This window comes from Ziziphus jujuba, chromosome 3, assembly GCF_031755915.1.
Source record: "Ziziphus jujuba cultivar Dongzao chromosome 3, ASM3175591v1".
In the NCBI taxonomy this organism is placed as follows: Eukaryota; Viridiplantae; Streptophyta; class Magnoliopsida; order Rosales; family Rhamnaceae; genus Ziziphus; species Ziziphus jujuba.
In genome coordinates this window covers 21,315,385-21,336,695 of record NC_083381.1, presented here as the reverse complement: position 1 = coordinate 21,336,695, position 21,311 = coordinate 21,315,385, and the positions used below count along the sequence as shown (strand labels likewise).

The window sequence follows — 21,311 nt, the reverse complement described above, 5'->3', positions numbered from 1 at the left end:
CTGAGTCGCCTCTTCACCATCTCCTTCAAAATGTGCAGTCTCCACGCTTACAATCCGGTCGATTCATGAAAGGAAACAGAGGGCTCCTAAGGTCTGGTTATGGATAAAGATATGGAGGGGAAAAGTCGAAGAAAGGAAAGAAAAAAACATATAAAAAAAAAAACACATAAGGGTATTTTGGGATTTTAAAAGATTGGAGGGGTAGATAAAAAAAGAAATGAATTGAGGGGGCAAAATTTATGAAGCTCGGTCCTATGGGGGTATTGGGCCAAATTCCCCTTAACCGAGCAACAATGTTAGACCATATTCCAAAGAGACACTCAATGCCTAAGGCAAAATGGCACCATTGAAATTCACTTTTCATGAATTTAGGGTATAGTTTTTGGTCAACCACTAATTTTATAACATATCGTTTGGTTGACATTTTTCAATTCCATAGTTTTAAATATGTCTTATATTAATCATTAATATTTATGTATTTTTAGAACATTTATAATATAGCCGAATTTGATAACTCTAGGAGGTGTCCCATACCCCTCTTTATTGGGACATCTTTGCCAAAATAAACGAAAAGAGGGGTCCCATGCCTAATAATATACCTCTTTTTTTTTTCTTTTTTCTTATTTGGTGAATATATCTAATTAAAAAAAAAAAAAAAAAAGGTAAGTACCTAATAATAGAAAATGTACAAAAAGTGAGTTGTGTCAAAAAGTCATCAAATGCACCTTATCATGCAAATTCATCTTTTCCATTTATTTTATTCGAGTAAAATTTGGGTAAAAAAAGGGAAATAATTTTTTTACCCGTGATTAAAATGTTAAAACTCATACAAAGTTTTTTTTTTTTTTTTTTTTGGTTTAAGTACCAGATTATTCTCATTTTTATTTCAATTGGAAAATGATTTTGAAATGATTAAAAATTTTCAAATGTCAGCATCAAAATGCTTAATTGGGTAATTTCCCAACATTGTAATTTTCCTTGTTTTCCCCTTTTTTTGGCTTATTCATATTATTTTATACTATAATTTTTTTGGCCATCAAGCAAAACCGTTTGATGAAGTTCACACCGACCCCCAAAAAAAAAAAAAAAAAAAAAAGAGGTCAAAAGCCAAATGTTAAACGCCTTGATAAACCAGCTTTCACTGTTTCTCATGCACTCCTCACCTTTGCCACAACTGGCAATCTTAACATTCACCTGGCACTTCTTCTGCTTGCCACGCAATTTGATGGGCCACCCATCTCTCTTCTTGTTCTTCTCTTTCACCTCCTCTTTCCTTATAAACCAACAATATCTATTGTTTGGAAGCAAAGAAAATTCAAGAAGAAAGAAAAAAAAAGATCAGAGAAATGGCCGCAGTTTTTGAGAATGAAGCATTATCAACAGAAGCTCACTATGCACCAGTTACTCATGAAAGAAAGGTCAGGAAAGACTTGGAAACCACACTTCCCAAACCCTGTAGGTTTCAATTTCATTTTTCTTTTTTCTTTTTTTGTTGGAACAAAACCCAACTAAGCACAAATTCCATATGTGTAAAATTTCTGTTTGGTATGTGGAAAAAAAAAAAAAAAATTCAGATATGCCAAGAGCATTGGCTGCTCCTGATACAAGCCATCCAACAGGAACACCAGGCCATAACCATTATAATATGAGTGTTCTTCAGCAACATGCTGCATTTTTTGACACTGATGGCAATGGAATCATTTATCCTTGGGAAACTTATACTGGTAAAAAAAAACCTTTTAACCACCCATTTTGATAGCTAAAATTTTCAATTCTTTCTCAATTTCATTTTCCTTCAAATTTTATGTCTCTCCTTTTTGGTCCCTTTTTGAATCAGGTTGTCGTGCTATTGGTTTCAATCCAATTTTCTCAGTAGTCATCGCCATTGTTATCAATGCAGCACTGAGCTATCCTACTCTGCCTGTAAGTTGAATACAAATGCGTTTCACTGCTCTTGTTATGCTAAAAATCAATCAAATTTGCTGTTATATATATGTGTGTGTGTGTTTTCAGGGGTGGTTTCCTTCTCCTTTCCTTCCTATTTACATTCAAAATATTCACAAAGCCAAGCATGGTAGCGACTCTGGAACATATGACACAGAAGGACGGTATATATACATACATATACATGTAAATTTTTTTATATCTCACAAAGCACTATTCTGATTGTTATGTGATGGGTTTTGCAGGTTTTCACCAGTTAATCTTGAGAACATGTTTAGCAAATATGCCCATACAGTACCAGACAAGTTGACGATTGGAGAGCTGTGGGACATGACAGAGGGAAACCGTGTTGCATTTGACTTTTTTGGCTGGTATGCATTGGGTTTTTTTTCATTTGATTTAGTAATGTTTTGGCTGTTGTTCTAAATCGTTTTATTTTTTATTATTATTTTTTTTTTTTTTGTGTGTGTAATTTGCAGGATTGCAAGTAAGCTGGAATGGGGAATCTTGTATGTTCTTGCTAGGGACGAGGAAGGTTTTCTGTCTAAAGAAGCTGTGAGGCGTGTTTTCGATGGAAGTTTGTTCGAGTATTGTGCCAAGATGCATTCTAGTGATGCATCTAAAATGATCTAAAGCAATAAAGTCTAAAACTGAACCCAAAGATGTTGTATGTCTCAAGCATACATTATATACATGTTATATATGTATGTGTATGTATGTATGCTTGTGTTATACATGTAGCAGAAAGACAAATAACAAGAGGGTTGGTCTTTTCTTCAGAGGTAAAAGCTGGGCATCCCAGCAGGTTGGAATGGGAGCCATCAAGTTAGCTGATGTGCATAGAGTGGTTGAGTATGAGCTTGCTTTTAAGTTGTAATTATGTTTAACCTTGTATGCATATAAGCCTTTCCACAGCCAGTTTGCCTGGTGAATGTTGTGTAAATCTTTCAAAACTAGTAGTTTTTTGTTTATTTTGTATAGTTTGGCTAGTTCTTTTTTATGCTAAATACTTACAAAGTATTATGGTTCCCTCTTGAAGAGAAGAAATTTGAGAAAAAGAAGTCACCAAAATAAGCGAGAATTATTCCAAGGAAGACTAGGGAGACAACTAGAATAATGATATTCATATTCATTTACCACTCTGAAACATACACTCTTTTAACAGTCAAAAACTGGAAACAGGCATATGTTGCTTCATCTCAAAACAACTGGAATTTTAGATTTCAAGCAGGGAAAAATTTAGGCACAAACATGGTTTTTCAAGAAACGTAGTACAACGGATTTGGAAGTTTGAATGTCCTCCTTGCAGCTGGAAAGCCTTCAATGCTACTGTATTGGTCTCCAACAATGCCCCAGATTCTGTACCCATTGTTTATCAATTGTTTTCTCACATTAGCCTTGAAAGTTTGCACTCTCTTGGATTCATCTTCAGGTCCCCTGTACCCAAAAAAAGAAAAATAAATAAAATAAAAAAATTACCCGTAAATCAATGTGGAAACAAAAGATAAAATTTCCACCAGTGTGTTTATTAGAGAGAAAGAGAGAGAGAAAATGAACTGACCTCAATATGAGACTAGTCCATCCATGGTAACCAACATTAACAAGATTGTTAATTGTGGCTGATCTGAGATACTCCCTCCTGGAAGAAACCAAAATGATCTGAAGCCCTCTTGCTTTCAACTCATTGAACAAGTTGAGGGAGTGCTCTAAAGCAGGTGCTTTGCTCTGCCTCATCCACTCCTCTAGAGATGTCAGGTTCAGCTTCTCTCCCCTGTTTCCAATACAAGATTCTTCATTGAATAACATAATCTAAGGACAACGTTGATTTCCTGAAAATATGTATAATTAAAAGCAAAAGAGAATGCTTACCCATAATTGTGTTTCTTGTAGTAAGGCACAGTGGACAAAAGGGTATCATCAATATCAAAAATCCAAGCATCTCTACCATCTTTCTGCAAATCACAGCTTGTGCTAAGATAAACCAAGCACTCCTCCATTGCTACCTCAGAGTCTATATCATATTGAGTGGATGAGACATATTTCCTTACATAATCAGTGCATTCTTCAGGAACCACTTCAAAATCTCGAATATTATGCAGCTCCACATTCATCCTCCAGCTCTCACAGTAGTTCTTGAGAGTAATCTTCAGCCCAAGCTTTGATTTCTGATTCAGAATGTTCCAGTCTGCAACCGTAACACTAATCAAAACACTCAAACAACATAGCAAGAGGATTAGATTCTTCCCCATTGTGACTTTGGAATTAGAGTTAGATCACAAACCACACAAAATGGTCAGAAAATGCAGCGTTTTTTATATAGGCATTATATATGGGAAAAAGATCAAAGAAAATGGAGGTGGGTCACATGGGTTTTAGGACAATTTTCGTCCAATAGTCTTTAACTTGATCTAAGCATCACAAGGTGGTCTGGTTGGCAACTTTGATAGATTAAACAGAAATTGTCTTTGTGACTGGTGGAAACATGGAAGTTTCACATGTTATTTGGGTTATAAATTATTAATTTGTGACACTGCATCTAAAATAATATTTTATGATAGATCATTTTTGGTCGTTCAGAGATGTTATGTATAGCAAAGCTTTAAATTTGAGTAATGGAAAATCTGTGAAACTAAGAGTGATTCAGTTAGGAGAATCCAAACGCTAGCAGCATTTCATGAGCTACATAAAGTCTTATTCATTGTGATTATATAAAACATGGATGGCATAAAAATTGTACTGTGATTATGTGAAACGTGTATGGCACATAGCTTTGTATCTGTCCGCACTTGAGGCATGGACTAATGGCTATTTAATATTTCCAGCCTAGCCTCTCCAGCCCCACCACTTATCTTCATGTCGTCTTAACAGGGTTTGAGACATTTTCGTGCAACATTTGAAGTTGCATCTAAATTTACAATGGTATTATATGGAGATGAATTACTTATTACTAGGGAAAAAAAAAAAAAAAAAAAAAAGAGCATTTTGCTTGTAATGACACACAATTACAGTTAATTACAATATCACAAACAGTAAGCGTAATAAAAATTGAAAACAGTTGGTCTACCATATTTAGAGAAAAAACAATTTCTAAAACTAAATGATCCTATTTGCAACCATGTTTTTGATATTGTGACAGAACTGAAAGATGTAAAAATAACAAAAAATGCTTTAAAAAAACAATAGAAGATTAATAAGTACTGTTTTTTGATAAATGACATTCTCTATTGGAATTGCAATTATACGATCATTATATGCCAATTGGACCAATTAGACAAACAATCCACATTTATAACAATACAAAAGAAAATAATATAATTTAAAAATATAACAATTTCATAAATTTGCTGGTAGTTTAAAATTTATGCAATCTTGTTATTGTAGTTTTGATTATTTTAGAAACTTCCATTATAATTTGAAACTTTTGCATAGAATTTTATTTCCTTCCATTTCTCTATTGCGTTTTTATTTTTTTAAAAACAATTTCTCAAGTCTCTCAACTTTTTTTTTTTTTTAAATGTCTCCAATTTTTTTTATTAACTTGAAGTTTTTTGCTTACATTGTTTTTGAGAAAAATAAAATTTAAAAGAAAGTTAACCAAAAAATGAAAAAATAAAAGTAAATAGAGTGGTAAGTTACAAAGGGAAATATATGAAATTACGCCTTGGATAAAACAAATTAAGAATTGCAGCACGCTGAAAGACGCATGTGCTATTTGTCCTCAAGTCTCTGGTGTTCACATTTTTTTTTTTTTTTGGGTAAATTATTGATATCAATAATTTAGGAACATTAGACGGTATTAGTGCCTATTTAATATCTCAGGTTGGGTCATTGTACCAAAAAAATAAAAATAAAATAATACAATAAAATTCAAATGGAGAATTTTAAATTAATTATATAATATGTAAAACATCACAAGAATTCGAGCTCACAATGCATTGAATATGAGGCATTTAGTTACTCGAACAGAGGTAGTCTTTGGACCATTTCAGCATAATACAATTTAAGAAAATCCTTCAACCTTTAGGTCATTTCTCTTAGATTACTTGCAAGTGTTATTCCCATCTTTACCAAATATAAGAAAAACAAAAAAGTGAATCGATGTATAGTTTTATGAAGAACATCCACCAAACCACCAAAAGAAAAAAAAAAAAAAAAAAGGTTTAATTTATCTAAACCAAAAGTAAGACAAAAAGTACCCATCACTAAGGGAAAGATAAACACCTTCACAAGAATCAATGGTTATATCTTAACATTCAAAAACACCAACAAAATATCCAAAACTAAGTCAAACTTCAAAACATCTGCTAAGTAATATCGAAACAAAAATGAAAAACATTTAGACGATGGCATTAGCTGCACTTGCAATCCTTGGCCAGAGATCAGCGCACTCCTTTCCAATTGGACCAGTAATAGCAGACCCTAAAAACAAATAAAAAGCAAGAAATTAAAAATCAATAGCAAATTCTTGAGCAATCAGAGAAACAGTATTTATTTTAAAGGCAGGAAATGACAGATTTTTAAATTGGAAAAATAGCTGTACCTTTCATCTCTCCCTTTGGATTCACAATCACACCAGCATTATCTGAAATGCAATTATTTTGAATATAGAATGAGAATTTATAACATTACAAAGAAATTAATCCAACTCATAACAGCCACAAAAAATTTTAAAAAAAAATAATAATAATGAACAGTGAATGCAAGCACAACCCTACTCCAGTGCAAATATTGACTTTATAAACTCCAACAGATACATAAACAATTTCCATAAACATGTTCAACTCACAAGAAACTGTTCATAAATAATTACTACAACAGGCTATTGACAAAACTATTTCTTAAAAATTAATATAATTATCATTATTACAGCCATTTAAGCTTTTCTTGAGAAAAGATGAAAGCTGCTGCTTTCTAGTTACATGTAAAGTAAATGACAACAATGAAATTTTCCGCACATGAATAATCTCAAAACGGTATACCAGGTGCCATATAGGGCCCAAATGGAGCAGGTGTGAGCATGAAAAGCATAACACCTGTAACGAAGGACACAATCAATTTCCCAGACTCGTAACTGTATCAACCATCAAGCGTAAAGGAGGATACCTGACTTATGTCTGGTGACACCCGAGTTAAAACTGATTAAGTGTTCAAAAATCAGTAACCTAAGGGAATAGAAGATAACATAAAACAGTGTCTAAGATGTATACTAGCTTCCCAACCTTGACAGGGAAATTAAACACTAGTTGGGTTCCTAGCTGGGATTGGAGTAAATGCTGATTAGTAAATGTTTCACCTACCTTCTACAAGAATCAAAATTTTGGCACATGAATTATATCAAAATGGAATACTGCATGTCTTAAACAAATATGTAGGGCCTTAATGGAACAGATGTAAGCATGAAACGCATAATACACCTGTAACGATGGACACAATTAATTTTCCAGACTCGTAACTGTATCAACCATCAAATGTAAAGGAGGATACCTGACTTATGTCTGGTGACACTAGTCTAAAACTCACTACCAGTTAAAATAGCAGTAACCCTATGATCTCTCCCAAAAGAAAGTGAAGAAAGGAATATTAGATAAAATAAAAGTGTCCAAGATTTAAACCAGAGCAAAAACCTTGAAAGAGATTTTAAACACTAGTTTACAACCATCCAGGATTGGGGTAAGATTGGCATACAGATGAGAAAAATGCTAATTAGTAAATGCACACCTACCCACTACAAGAATTGAAACATGGGTGCATATTTAATATCCAAATGGAGTACCGAGTGTCTAAACAAATATAGTGCCCTAATGTAGCAGATGTGAGCATAAAAAGCATAACACACCTGTAACGATGGACACAATTAATTTCCCAGACCTCGTAACCGTATCAACCATCAAATATAAAGGAGGACACTGGACATATGTCTGGTGACAACATGCTCTAAAACTCACTGCCAGTTCAAAAAGCAGTAACCTAATCCTCTCTCCCCAAAGAAGTTGAAGAAAGATTGTTATTACATAGCATAAAACAGTGTCAATGTATACTAGTTTTCCAACCTTGACAGGGATATTAAACACTAGTTAGTAACTACCCGGAATTGGGGTAAGGTTGGAATATAAATGTTGCTGGGTATGGGAAGTGTAAAGAAACAAAAAGAAGACCCTTCACACTACATCACCAGCAATTCAACAAAACTAAATCTTTTAAACTTAACAATGGCTGGAAAAAAAACAAGACACCAAATAAAAGAATATGTTCACAGACAAACAAGTACCAAAACTGAAGCAAAATAACAAATTTCTCGAACTGCGAAAAGCAGGATTCCATAAAAGAGATATCCTGCTCGATATATTATTCGATTGTTTAGGTAAATATTGCTGGTTACAAGAAGCATCAAATCATAGTACGCACATAAACTCACCAACTGATGAGTTACGTGCGCATCAGGATACAACTTAACCAGACCAAATGATGAGCTATGATATTTACGCATCAGGATGCAACTTAACCCAATAGAACTTAACCAGCAACAAGATCTTGCTGCTCCACTAAACATGCATGCTATCTAATTGAGATTCAGCGAGGCAGAAAACAATAGCAAGAAACACTGACAATTAGCTTTCAGCAAGATGGGGGAGTAATCTATATGACGTGGCAACATCGGTCAAAACTAAATCATAGTAAAGGTGTCCGCAATCCACACATTACAAATCAACAGCTTGACATAACACCATATTACAGAATATATATATATATATATATATATACACATATTGCATTTTTTAACAAGGCTTCTAACATCAAATTCAAATGAATTTCATTTCTATTACCTAATAACTTTACAGAGAGAGACCACAAAATGCCATGGAACATGCTTTCAACTGAGAAAGTTTTTAATAAATAGCAAGACTTTAGCAAAAACACTAACAGTTACAAACAGGGCACTAAAAATAAAAGCGACCCACATATAGGACCAACCATTTAACACAATATATATACAAAAAGAAAACGATTTTGGATAAAAGGAAAATCAAGAAGAATAAACAACCTTCGAAATACATAAAAACACCATCCTTTCGGCGCCATGGCTTGCGCTGCCTAACAATAACTGCTGGCAAGACCTTCTTCCTGAGGTCAGGCTTTCCCTTCTTCACTGTGGCCATAACCATATCACCAACACAAGCTGATGGCAACCGATTAAGGCGACCCTTGATTCCCTTAACTGATATGATGTACAGGTTCTTAGCCCCTGTATTATCAGCACAATTTACAGTGGCTGCCACTGGAAGACCCAGTGACATCCTGAACTTGTTTCCCGCTGATCCTCCACGTCCTAAACCACAAAAACAAAGAAAATTATTAAAACAAAAAAATTGAAAAAGAAATAATTTTTCAAACATCCATTATTGTTTTGACGAATCATGATCTACATGGTTATAGAATCCTAAGGCTGCTAAGCTTGCTCCATTGTATACAACATGCTAAGTGATTTGGTTTTGAATATTTTCTAAGGAAGCAAACAGGAAATGAAATTCGAAAATAGGGAAATGGAGATCCAGAGAGAAGATGACAGACCTCGCTTCGACATTTTGGCCTGCTGCTGAAGGAAGACTGAGGGAGGAATTAGGGTTTTGGGCTATATATAGAGAGGATAACTAGGGTTTCTCTATGGCGGACATTCTGAAATTCCAATTTAGCCCCTCATCTTTTTTATTGAAATACCTTAAATTAATGGTATTGGGCCTTGAAGTGCTTGACTGCTATGGACTTCGAACAATAAGGCCCGATCAGTTTTTTTCTTTTTTTTTTTTTTTTTTTTTCTAAAGGCGATAGAGACCATGTTTATATGGTACGATTTTACTTGGAGCTGAAAATATTTTCACATGCCATTAAAAAAAAAAAGGAGAGAGAATATTTTTATGACAGATCACTCAAGTGGCATTGTCAATGTTTACTCAGAATATTACAGGTATTATTTTTTTTTTTAATAAAAAATTTAGGCTATGGTTTGACATGGATGTCTATCTCATTAATTTCTTGGTAAAGTAATAAATAAGTGGAAAATAAGAATAAATTTCAGGCCATAGAGGACGTCCCGAAAGAAAAACTAAAACACTGGACGGTGCCAATTTATTTATCTATTTTAAAAAGAGTGTGTTCGCCAAGTTAGATTTATAAAATTTACACAATATATTGCACCAAATATATATATATATATATATATACATATACACATAAATATGATAAGTCCTATTTAAATTTCGATATGGATTTCATATGTGTATATTACTGTAGAAGAGGGCGATAAAAACCATAAACTGAATAGTTTAAAAAACTCCCATTAGCAAGATGCAAACTATTAATAGTCTATCGATCCCTAAAGTCTGGACCAATAATGTTCATCAAAAAATTATTTTTTTATTTTCGCAATATATATATATATATATATATAATAGGCCGTCAATTTTAATTGCTTATTAACAATTATTAGATTCATGCATAAGCTAGAGTTTGTGTTAAAATATTAAAAGATATATTTATAAATGAGATGTACATCAACTTAGAAAGTTGAAAATTATCTTTCGATGTCAAAAAAAAAGCTTGGATTTAAAACTCTGGTTTTGATTATATTATTTATTTACTTTTCATTATGATGGGCATGCTCGTTTATTTCATATATGGCATGAACATACTTATTGAAACATTAAACATTACTCTAAATGTTGCTCCAGGGCTTAAAAATAAATATTAAAGAAAAAATTTTGAACCAGAAACCGAACTTTAGAAATAAAAATAAATAAGTAAACCCATTTCTGCCTAAAGTCTAAGTAGCAAACCCAAAAGATGTTAATCCATATAGAGTTTAAACATCTAATTTATAGTAGCAATGCTCAAGTGCTTCAATAAAGCTATGATTTATCCATATAGAGTTTGCACAAAACACCAAAGCACCAAATCCACATCCAGTATCATCGTTAATTTCTTATGATTACTTAGGAAGATTTCATAGACGCTTTTGGATTTGGTAAAACATCTTTCATCTGTCTATAGTTTATGAATTTATTACTTACCCACTAAGCGTTAACATATGTTAAAAAATTTTCCAAATTTTGACCGATTTAAATTGTAAAATATCTATTTTGCTTTGATATTGATTAAAAAAATAAATATTAATTTAATATTTATCCTTTTATCGTGGTCTGCCATAGATAATGTTATATATTAAGTTGACGTAAACTTCTCCTTCTAGCGAAAAAGCAAAAAAAAATATTAAATTGAAGTAACATCTATGAAGCTTTGAATAAAAAATGCAAAGCAATTTAAACTTTAAATATTTATGCAATTCAAGAAATATATATATATATATATATATTTGCATTTCTTATATCAAATATAAATAAATTTACTAAATTGACATTTGACCTTTAAATTTAACGGAATGAGTTAATATAAGGGGTCGATGATGAACTTAGAAACCTCAGGAGGTCAATGGTATTTTATCAAATCTAAGTAATCTATGATATTTTTCCTTATTATTATTATTACTATTATTTTGCTAAGTGAAAGCTTTATAGTGATGTTTTGTCACTTCATAGTATAATGAATTTGACTGGGTTATTTCCTGGTTTCTTCTACCTCAGTATTTTGCTTAATTTCTTTAGCAATGTGAATCTGGTAGGTGGTGCTGTAATGGCTTTGGGAAAATATGATGAGGGGCAGAGGAGGGAGTTATAGACCCACATATTGTAACTTATAACTCCTTTATCAAAGTTTTCAACCTAGTTGTACATGACAATGGTGAAGTTGGTGATTCAGCCTAACACGGTTACTTGTTCTATTTTGATTAATGGGTTCGTGTCAAACTGGGAAATAGGAGCAATGCAGTTAAGTTGAATGAACAAATTACTAACAGGAATAGTGGATATGGTGTTTATTGTAAGCAGGATCAAGTTTGGTATGTGATTGCTTATAGCCCTCCTCTACATGGTTTGTGCTAAGATGGAAAATTGGAAGAAGCTAGCGGTTTGTTTACTGAGATGGTAGATCAAGGATTACATTATTCAATGTTTTCATAGACGTGCTTTACAAGCAGGGAAATATATTGAAAGAAGCTAATGATTTTCTAGAACTGATGATTCAGAGTGGTGAGAATCCATAGTCGTTTACTTGCTAAGAGTTTGATAATTGGCTTCAATACAGTAGGCAGGTTTGATGAAGGAACTATTTCCTTCTATGCCAAGTAAAGGGTGTGAAAGCTCTGGATCTTTTTAGGGAAATGGTTCACAAGGGAGTTAGGCCCTCGGTATCAACATTCAGTGCCTTATTAACTGGTCTTTTTCCAGGCAGGTAAGGTTGAAGATGCACACTGAACGAGATGCAATTTCAAGACCTGGCACTATTGAATCAACTAGTTATGTTATATGTTTGGACGGGTTATGCAAGAATGATTGTGTTCTAGAGGCCTTGGAACTTTTTCATAATTTGGAAAAGAGTGTAAGTTTGGAATAAGTAGTGAATATCTTCAACTCTCCTCATTAAAGGATTGTGTAAATCTGCAAAGCTTGTAATAACTGTGGAGCTGTTTAAGCAATTGCTTTGCACGGGTCTAGTGCCTAATGTTGTAACATACAACAGCATGATCAACAGCCTCTGTAAAGAAAAGCTATAGAGAATGCAAATGGTTTACGTTTTAGAAATGGAAGAAAAGGGTTGTGCTCCAGATACTGTTACATACAATACGCTAATGTGTGGCTTTTTGGAAAATAGTGTTGTCAAATGTGGTTTAACTTCTTCATGAAATGGCGGAGAAACATGTTCTACCAGATTCCTCTACATTGTCCATTATAATAGACATTTTTTTTTATGGACAAAAGAATACCGAGATTGTTTAATCACTAAAAGTACTTTTTTGAAGGTCATTTCTTCAACCAGATCAGATCTCCGGGTTGTTATTGTGTTTTAGAATTAAATTTCAAGTGATGGGTTTTCAACAAGTAAGATTTTTCATGAGGGCAGACCAATTTGCTCCGTAAGGGTTGGATTTGTATGACTTTGCCGGTTACATTTATGTAAAGAAGACTAACATGTGCCGTTTTCAGCAAAAACTTCTTCACTGGGATGCACTTTTGAATGGAGGATATTTCAACCAGAGCTATGGAATCTGAAGAGTATGTTTTTATAATCCAAACCCCAAGTTGTGATACTGTTTAAATGTTAAAATTGAAGGTGTTGACGAGATTAACTAGTCAGATTCTCATGAAGTAGACCAATTGAATATTAAGGTTTGAATTGGTATGACATGCCTGAATGTGTTTATGACTTATTTGAATAAAAAAGTTTACATTTAGAACGTGAAGACATAACACAGGCCAAGGATCGAGCCCCTAGCTTACCCTAGAACCAAGACAACTTCTGCCACTTGATCTGTCCCTGACTAGACATGTAGTTTTATATTATCTATTGGTTGCTTGAACAGCGAATAATGATAAATAGTATAGTTTAACAGAAATAAATCACAGCTTTATTGACGCACTTCAGCATTGCTACTAAAAACTGGATGTTCAAACTCTATAGAGATAAACATCGAAATCCAATCACAGCAATTAGCACAAAATCAGTAATCCTGTTCAATATTCCATACAGTAGCAGAGCATCTCAAGCAATAAAACACATCTTTCAAAGGCATCTGAACTATTAAGTAAAGCAATTTTCACGAAATACACCAAAAACACTAAATCTGCAGAAATCAAAACAGAAACTCTCTGATATTTACATACTAGATAGTGTCTTTGCGTGGTTCTACACATTGATCTGCAGAATATAGTTGTAGTTTTATCATATTAAAATCCTATCTTGTATTAGAGTTATAAGCTAAGCTAGAACTATAATGGTTTTATCAACCTTCTTGATCAATTGGGGTTACGACAATATGAGCTTCCACAGAAGCATCGGAAAGCTCTCATGGAACGATTGTGGTGTTCAAAATCAATGCCATAGTCCTGCAACAGAACAGAAATCAGCTAACTCAAACATAGTAATAAACAAAATCAAGGCTCTCTTACCCATGTCAGTTCTTCCCTAGCATTCACCTTTCTTGTTGTGAAAAGAGCAACCTGCATTACATGGGGAACAAAAAGAAAGGTTCTTAATCTGCTTGCATTAAGAAGTGCCTCAACAACAATTAAAGGATATTCACCCAAAAAACAACCATTAAATGACAATAATTTCGTACATGATAGTAGCTACGATCTGGGGTCTCCACTTCAACCGGGATCTCAATCAATGAAGCATCAGAACATCTACCAAATAAAATGGAAAAAACTGAGATTTTAAAATGCAGAAATGAGAATTTAAACTAAGATTCAATCGCATTCTCTCCAGACATGAAACCAGGAAGAGCAGAGCGATACCTATCCTAAATTCCAGAAAAGTACAACCAAACTAGCAATTAACTGATATGTACTTGTCAGAAATTTTAATTAAGTTTCATTTGGAATGAATGAAGGATACAATTAAGCACCATGATTTAAAACATAGCGAGAGCAGAGGAAACTCACAGATGAATTCCATAATTGGAAGGCAATTTTTAACAAACTAGGAAAATAAATTAAAAAAAAAAAAAAGTGAAAACATGCTCGTGAGCTCACACATTTCCAGCTCAGCATATTCAAGTAGGCGAAGGAAGAATAAGAAAGTTAGAATCTGAGTCTAGGAAGAGTTAGCAGATTTTTGGTCTGTAACAGATGTATGATAAATGTAAACATCAAAAACATTCAGACTTTTGCTGCGGCTCATGAAGGTTCTTGCATTTTCTTAGTTAGTTTTCTTACCACATGCTCAAATAATTCAGGTTACACATGGAGCAAACGTTGCATACACATCGGACATCTATCTCCATGTTACAAAATTACCTTTTCTATTTTTTTCTATTTTTTTTCTTGGTAAGCAATGTTATAAAAATACCTGTGATTAATGAATCTTGCAACATTTCCATAATATGTAGCATCCAAGCAAAGGGACTCTTCATCCTTCCGCACACCCTCTGAGCCATAGCCGGCATCAAGTAGAACATGATACACAGGCTTCTCAATACCCACACTTTGCATATATCGCTGTTGTAATTCTACATCGGTTACAATTTCCCCAACATACTCACACACAAAAGCTCCTCTTGGCAAGTGCTCTAGAGTCCGAAGACCCCAACCTTTCCCCTCAGGTGTCCAATAGACCTGAAACACAACACATTCTACCAATCACTTTTGAAGTAGCTATAAAACTTCCTGTGCCAAAATGAAATAGAAAATAATGAAATCTAACCTGCAGATTCACAGTCATGCCTCGCTGAACAACACGGTTTCCACAATTCTTACTGCACTCACATTTAGACCAGCACTCTTTAATAAATTTTCTCCTCGGATGACCCTTGCTTGCAACTGATCTTTTTATGTTTCTAGAAGATTCCGCCTTGCATTTATTCCCATAGCAATCATGCCCTTTTAGTTCCTGATTCACAGATATACATTCTTCCAGAAACTTCTCCTTCAGTAATCCTCCTGGAGTATACGCAAACCCACCCCCCGTTTTTCGAGCACATGCACATGGAATAGGTGATGTTAGACAATCCCCAGAACAACATATGCAACAATCTTCATTAGATATCGAATCAAGTGCAAAATTTACGCAAGCTTTATCATAAACCATATTCCGTGAAATGTACAAAAAGGATGGCACATTATCAGCATTTCTTTCATTCTCCAGTGTAACTTTTACTCTTTCTTCACCTCTAGCAATGTCATCAACATAAATGTGGTAGTCCTGAACTGCCTCAACGTTGCATAATTGTATAGAGTCAAGGTCTATGAGCAACTTTAATCTCTTTTCATTTCTATGACAAACGTTCTCAATATCCTTAACCATAGAATGACTTACACAGTGAAGACCTTCTAATCCACTAGAGGTCATAGGTTTAGGAATTTCTGGTAAAACCTTAATAAGATTTTGAAATTTAAATGGCTCACTTGGAATACACGAAAGAATGCAATGATTTCCTTGAAAGTTATCTTTTCTGAGAAGGATGTCATCTGCGCCAGATTTTTGAAAGGGCCGCAAATTCTTGGACACTGAAAGCTCATCATGAGTGGAATCATTGCCCATTGCCAAAAAGCATTCGCACAATTCTATCATCAGCTTTTTCAGAGAGAAGCTGGGTTCACCAATCCTATATGCTTCAATAAATCTCTTTTCTGCCACTTGTAAAACTGCATCGCTTGTAACATGGAATGCAGACTGTTGGGAAGAGTTGCAAAGAAAAGCAATTTTGACCTCTCCATTTGGAGATGAAGCAATATTAAACTTTGAACAATCTGGATCGCTACCAACTTTATCCTTGTCCAATAACTCTGCTGATTCCAGGATTTTCAAGCCATCTTTAATAACATGGAAACCATTTCATTTAAAGAATCACCTTCACATAACATATCTAAAGAGATTATAAATAACAAGAAAGAAATTCAGAAACCCATGAAGCAGTCTTTCAGATAAAATGTGCATATGGAAATAGGAAAAAGTAACTGTCTTAAGAGCAGGAGCATGAAATTTAAATACATTCTTCCACGATGAGACATTTATCTTCTTGTATACAAAAGCAATATCAAACTCAGAGTTTAGGTACTATTACCTCTATCTTCCACGTCTAAGGATTTTGTTTTGAGGAATTTCAAGTCATCTGCTTCAACTTGGGAAACTTCACCCACAGAACCATCTTCGCATAACAGATAAGTAATTACCACCATCACAAAAAAAATATATATATTATAAATAAATAAAATAAAATAAAACCATAATCAGAGAGACAGCAATTTTTTATATTCAAACAGAATAATTGAGTTGGTACATCTATGGTGTTTGTTTGAACTTGCAAGGTACCAAAAATATTATCTATAGCTATATGTTGGCCATTACACATTTAAAAATAATCAGGAGACAAAGCATAAATATATAGCATAGTGCCTTCTCCAATTCAGAATGATGATTCAGAAGGGGGGAAAAAAGATTAAAATAGAGCATTATAATGCCACTATATTTGTAAGGTTTTATCATTTTGTAGATTTTTGTTGTAGCAATGGGCATAATTTGGTTCATCAGACAACAAAATGTCCATTGCTTCATGAGACAACATATAACAATGAAGTTGACAGTCATCAACTACCAATTTTCATGGACAAAACAAAAATGACATCAACATGCTGCTCGTAATGTTTGTTCAAATAAAAAATGACATCAACATGCTGCTCGTAATGTTTGTTATTGTTCTTGTAGATACCCACAATCAAAAGAGAATGCATACTGAGCCATGTGACCAACTACTAAATGTTAAAATGTTTTGCAGCTTATGATAGATATTTTGTATTCAGTTTTAAAACCCAATAAAATATTGATGTACCTGAAATGATCACAGCAAGGGGAACCTCATTCTTCAGCTGGTTATCAACAAATCGCTCACCTCCTAGCATATCTAAAGAGTTGTTATGATACAGATCAAGCACATCAGTAGCAGGAGTAAGATCATTTCCTCCATCAGAATTGCATGTATTGTCTCTACAATCAGCTTCAAGTATCTTTGAATTCTTTTCTTCACATTGAGGTGATGCAGACCTAGGATAAGTTTGAGATAGCTCAGTTTTTTCCACAGGTGAACTTTGTGTCATGCCTTCCTTTCTTAAGTATTGCTGTGCTAAATGTGAATCAGATGTTGAGGGACTTTTCTTATCTGAAACATGTGGCTGAGTCACCTCAGCTACTTCCTCACTACAACAATTCTGAGACAGTTCACCCTTGCCCAAATCTACAAGAACTGGGTTATCCACAGATACCAAAGCCCGCTCATTTTGGTGTCTTGAGCGTTTTCTCCTTAATAGAGGTTCGGGGTCTTCAACTTTAGAATCTGAATCTGAATGCAAATGAACAACATTATGATGTTCTGACTTTGATGCAGTTATTGGCAAACAAGATTTGGAGTACCCCTCTTGTAAAAAATCCTGTTTAATCCGGTATCTGTCTGTTGAAAGGTGGACTTCAGGCTCTGAGTGACTCTGTTCATCCGAAACAGGTGGCTGAGTTGCTTCAGCCATGCAATAAGTCCAAGACAGCTCATCCTCACCCACAACTAGAGAAACTGGGTTATCCATTGGCACCAAAGCCAGTTCATCTTGGTTTCTTGAGCACTTTGTCCTCACTAAAGGTGCAGGATCTTCAAGTTCAGTATCCGAATCAAAATCAGCAACATTCTGATCTTTCTGCTCTGACCCAATTTTTGCCAAATTAGATTTGGCGAACTCCTCTTGTGACAAGGCCTGTTTAATCTGGCTTCTTGTGCGCAATCTTTTTGATGGAAGTTCAACTTCAGGTTTGTCATGTGGAACTTCTTTGTCCTTAGATTTTGCAGCCTGGTACACAAACACAACAACATAAGAGCAAAAAATGAAATATCATGACCATATTGTGGAATACAAGTAATATTCATTGCATAATGTGTATGTTGAAGGTTAAAAAAAAAGTTCACCTTTGAGTTCTCCCCCACATAAGCAATTGTCTTGTTATATTTCCCTCTCTGGTCAAAAGCCGCATATTAGCAAAGAATAATTGGAAAGGATATGATAATACAATCCATATTCATGGCACAGTGAAAATGACAATGGGTAATGTTTTCGTATTTGTCTTCCATCACATGGTACACAGAAATAATACATAACAGAACTGTTACATTAACAAAAGTTGTAACATAAAATATTAAATACAATAAAGCATACCTCTTCCTCTTCTTGCTTGTCAAATAGAGCATCAATTAGGACTTTATACCCCTCTTGAACAATGAGCTCCCAACTAGTGCCATACAATTTTAAAAGTTCCCTCATAACTGCCTTTGTTTTAATTTTGGGAATGCCATACTGCTCCATTGCACGGCATGCATCTGCAACTACAATTTTTTTATTTGGTGCCATCACTGATTAGGAATTTCCTAATGCTCAATGTGAAGTTAAGTCCCTCTCGTTGACCTCCTGAAACAGGTCATGAGACAATAGAACATGTGACTAAATTCACCCAAAATGGTGAAGCTAGTGAAGGAAACAAGTATAATTTCATGGATTTTATTCAAATCAGTAAAAGAAGAATCTCAATTCTTTCAGTAATAGAATTATCATCTAAAGGAGCTGGAGGATTCACATTTTTCCCAAAGTGTCATCACTCATGATGTGCAGTCTGAATAGATGTGAAATCTTAAATAAATAAAAAAACTCCAATAACACATTTCAGATAATACACATAAATTTAAATTTGTCCGGCTGCTACATCTAGTATTATAATAGGCAAAATTCTACCTATGCTTATCAGCATTTATAATGTTAGAGCAAACTTTGGGAAAAGTAAAATAACATGTAGATAAAGAACAAATTAATGAGAGGGAGAATAGAAAGGATAAATAGTACATACCTATTCTAGCCTTCACTCTCTCATTACTAGAATTTTCTGCAATGAGAAAACAGTTAGATCAATTGTAATTAATTAACATCAATCTGCAACTTAATGAAGCTTGTGCCATCAGAAATCATTCTACAAAATCAGCAATGCAGTAAAAATCCTGACCCTTATGTTTGCTATACTATGCTTCAGATTGAAGAAAACTCTATTATAAACACATGCTTTTTAAATAATAAAATAAAATAAAATACATGGAACAACAAGATAAATAAATGGGTAGGGAAGGAGTACTAGGAGTCAATATTTCTCTTGTTTTTTGAGTTTGGAAAGTCTTATTTACAGTTCCTGGAATAAGAGTTACTTGGATCTTATTTTCTAGTAAAATAATCTATGAAAATTTGTGAAAGAGAAAAAAAAAAAAAAAAATGCACACCATGATGAAAAGTACGGACTCCATTGTACTGTATGTGAGGATAATAACAGAGGAATTGGTTGCTGATAATGTTCGATCGGCATCTCCCCCCAGATTGCTCACACACTGATCTCTTAGTTCCTCTGTTATTTTCCAAACAAACCAATAAAACAGTAGGAAAAAAAATAAAAAATAAAAATAAAAAACTAGCTCCACGGGAGACTGCTTGGGCGTTAAGGAAGCAGTGGCAAGGCAGGTAGCAGTGAAAACCTATTCCCCAAATGAAAAGTGCTGACCCATAAAAATAAAATAAAATAAAAATATTAAAAAAAATAAAGATCAATCAAAAAGATCAAATAAAAAATTATTAATTAAAAAAAAAAAAAAACAGAAGGAAAAATTGTTCGAGAGCAGTATAACAATGGCGATGCAAAAATTTTAAAGGAAATACAAACCTTCAAATAAGACATCTTTGAAGGAAAGAAGAAGAGCTCACTTTCGATTGCTTAAGGAATGGGCTAAGACTAAAGAGGGTATGATCATGAACATTGAATTGAAACACCCTGAAAAGAAACACAGAGAAAATTAGTGGAAAGTCTGAAACAACAAAAAAAGACATGCCCACTTGTCGACTTCTTATTCAGTATTCAGAGTCACACCAATCCAGCTCTTGTCTTCTCATTTCATTATCTACCTACGAATACAATACAAAGAAACCATGTTCAAAGTGGTCAATAATTATACCCTTTTTGAGAAAACATTGTTTTTATTATAGAATCTACTTGTTTCCCAAAATATACAACCCTTGGGAATCCTGACTGTTTGGTTGTTTTGTTTTCTTTTTACTCTTTTTTATTTATTTATTTTTTATTACAACATTTGAAGATGCATAATAAACTTCTTTTAAATTGAGCTTTTTTTGAGCTTGATACTTTAAAAGAATTATGATTAAAATATCATACACAAAAGTATAGAACCGAGTGTTGAAATCTATAATTCTCCACATTCCCAATTGCAGCCCAGAGTGAGACATACGGCTGATATGACCATTATTATTATTTTTTTTTTTTTTGACTTTTTTAAAACTAAAATTGCATATAAGAAAGTTAATTTTGCATATAGTTAGCCAACCAAATTAAAACTCAATTCTATAGACATGGCTTTTTTTGTTTAAAAAAAAAAAAAATACATGGAACAACAACATATATAAATGGTTAGGTAAGCAGTGGGCGATAATATTTCTCTTGCTTCTTCAGTTTAGAAAGTCTTATTTACAATTACTCGTAGAAGAGTTATTTGGGTTTTATTTTCTAATAAATAATCTATAAAAATTTGTGAAAGAGAAAAAAAAAAAAATATATATATATATATATATTTATATGTGTTGTGATGAAAATAGACTTCATTAGATTTTTTAGGATAATATAATAGAGGAATTAATTAATTGGTAAAGGTGTCAGATCTGCTGCAACTCCCACAACAT

General features: G+C 33.6%; 4 protein-coding genes across 14 annotated transcripts; 1 reads left to right on the top strand and 3 right to left on the bottom strand.

Annotated features, from left to right (window-relative positions):
- Window positions 1-1,280: 1,280 nt before the first annotated feature.
- LOC125423428 (peroxygenase) lies at window positions 1,281-2,915 on the top strand. Of its 2 annotated transcripts, none has more exons than XM_048477617.2 (6): window positions 1,281-1,418; window positions 1,575-1,724; window positions 1,838-1,923; window positions 2,014-2,108; window positions 2,190-2,315; window positions 2,424-2,915. In XM_048477617.2, the coding sequence occupies exons 2-6, from the start codon at window positions 1,577-1,579 to the stop codon at window positions 2,575-2,577; spliced, it is 609 nt and encodes a 202-aa protein (XP_048333574.1). In that variant the 5' UTR covers window positions 1,281-1,418; window positions 1,575-1,576; the 3' UTR covers window positions 2,578-2,915. The 2 variants fall into 2 exon arrangements, with proteins under 2 accessions (XP_048333574.1, XP_048333573.1); XM_048477616.2 differs by having other exon boundaries at window positions 1,297-1,455.
- Window positions 2,916-3,067: 152 nt separating this feature from the next.
- LOC125423427 (acid phosphatase 1) lies at window positions 3,068-4,848 on the bottom strand. Its single transcript, XM_048477615.2, has 3 exons — window positions 3,814-4,848; window positions 3,506-3,715; window positions 3,068-3,381 (listed from the first exon to the last, which is right to left on the bottom strand). The coding sequence occupies exons 1-3, from the start codon at window positions 4,191-4,193 to the stop codon at window positions 3,204-3,206; spliced, it is 768 nt and encodes a 255-aa protein (XP_048333572.1). The 5' UTR covers window positions 4,194-4,848; the 3' UTR covers window positions 3,068-3,203.
- Window positions 4,849-6,125: 1,277 nt separating this feature from the next.
- On the bottom strand, window positions 6,126-9,667 carry LOC107422800 (large ribosomal subunit protein uL14x/uL14z/uL14y). 2 transcript variants are annotated; one of them, XM_048477618.2, is made up of 4 exons: window positions 9,514-9,666; window positions 8,987-9,271; window positions 6,485-6,526; window positions 6,126-6,363 (listed from the first exon to the last, which is right to left on the bottom strand). In XM_048477618.2, the coding sequence occupies exons 1-4, from the start codon at window positions 9,524-9,526 to the stop codon at window positions 6,281-6,283; spliced, it is 423 nt and encodes a 140-aa protein (XP_048333575.1). In that variant the 5' UTR covers window positions 9,527-9,666; the 3' UTR covers window positions 6,126-6,280. The 2 variants fall into 2 exon arrangements, with proteins under 2 accessions (XP_048333575.1, XP_060671884.1); XM_060815901.1 differs by lacking the exons at window positions 6,126-6,363; window positions 6,485-6,526 and adding an exon at window positions 6,643-6,977 and having other exon boundaries at window positions 9,514-9,667.
- A 3,926-nt stretch (window positions 9,668-13,593) lies between these two features.
- LOC107422814 (probable inactive histone-lysine N-methyltransferase SUVR2) lies at window positions 13,594-20,562 on the bottom strand. Of its 9 annotated transcripts, XM_048477529.2 has the most exons (13): window positions 20,284-20,562; window positions 19,850-20,119; window positions 19,429-19,464; window positions 18,747-18,995; window positions 18,500-18,547; window positions 17,381-18,383; window positions 16,616-16,699; window positions 15,957-16,364; window positions 15,256-15,491; window positions 14,902-15,167; window positions 14,171-14,237; window positions 14,001-14,051; window positions 13,594-13,937 (listed from the first exon to the last, which is right to left on the bottom strand). In XM_048477529.2, exons 4-13 carry the CDS (start codon window positions 18,936-18,938, stop codon window positions 13,848-13,850), a joined length of 2,445 nt encoding a protein of 814 aa, XP_048333486.2. In that variant the 5' UTR covers window positions 18,939-18,995; window positions 19,429-19,464; window positions 19,850-20,119; window positions 20,284-20,562; the 3' UTR covers window positions 13,594-13,847. The 9 variants fall into 9 exon arrangements, with proteins under 9 accessions (XP_048333486.2, XP_048333478.2, XP_048333484.2 ...); XM_048477521.2 differs by having other exon boundaries at window positions 15,256-16,364; XM_048477527.2 differs by having other exon boundaries at window positions 15,256-16,340.
- Window positions 20,563-21,311: the final 749 nt, after the last annotated feature.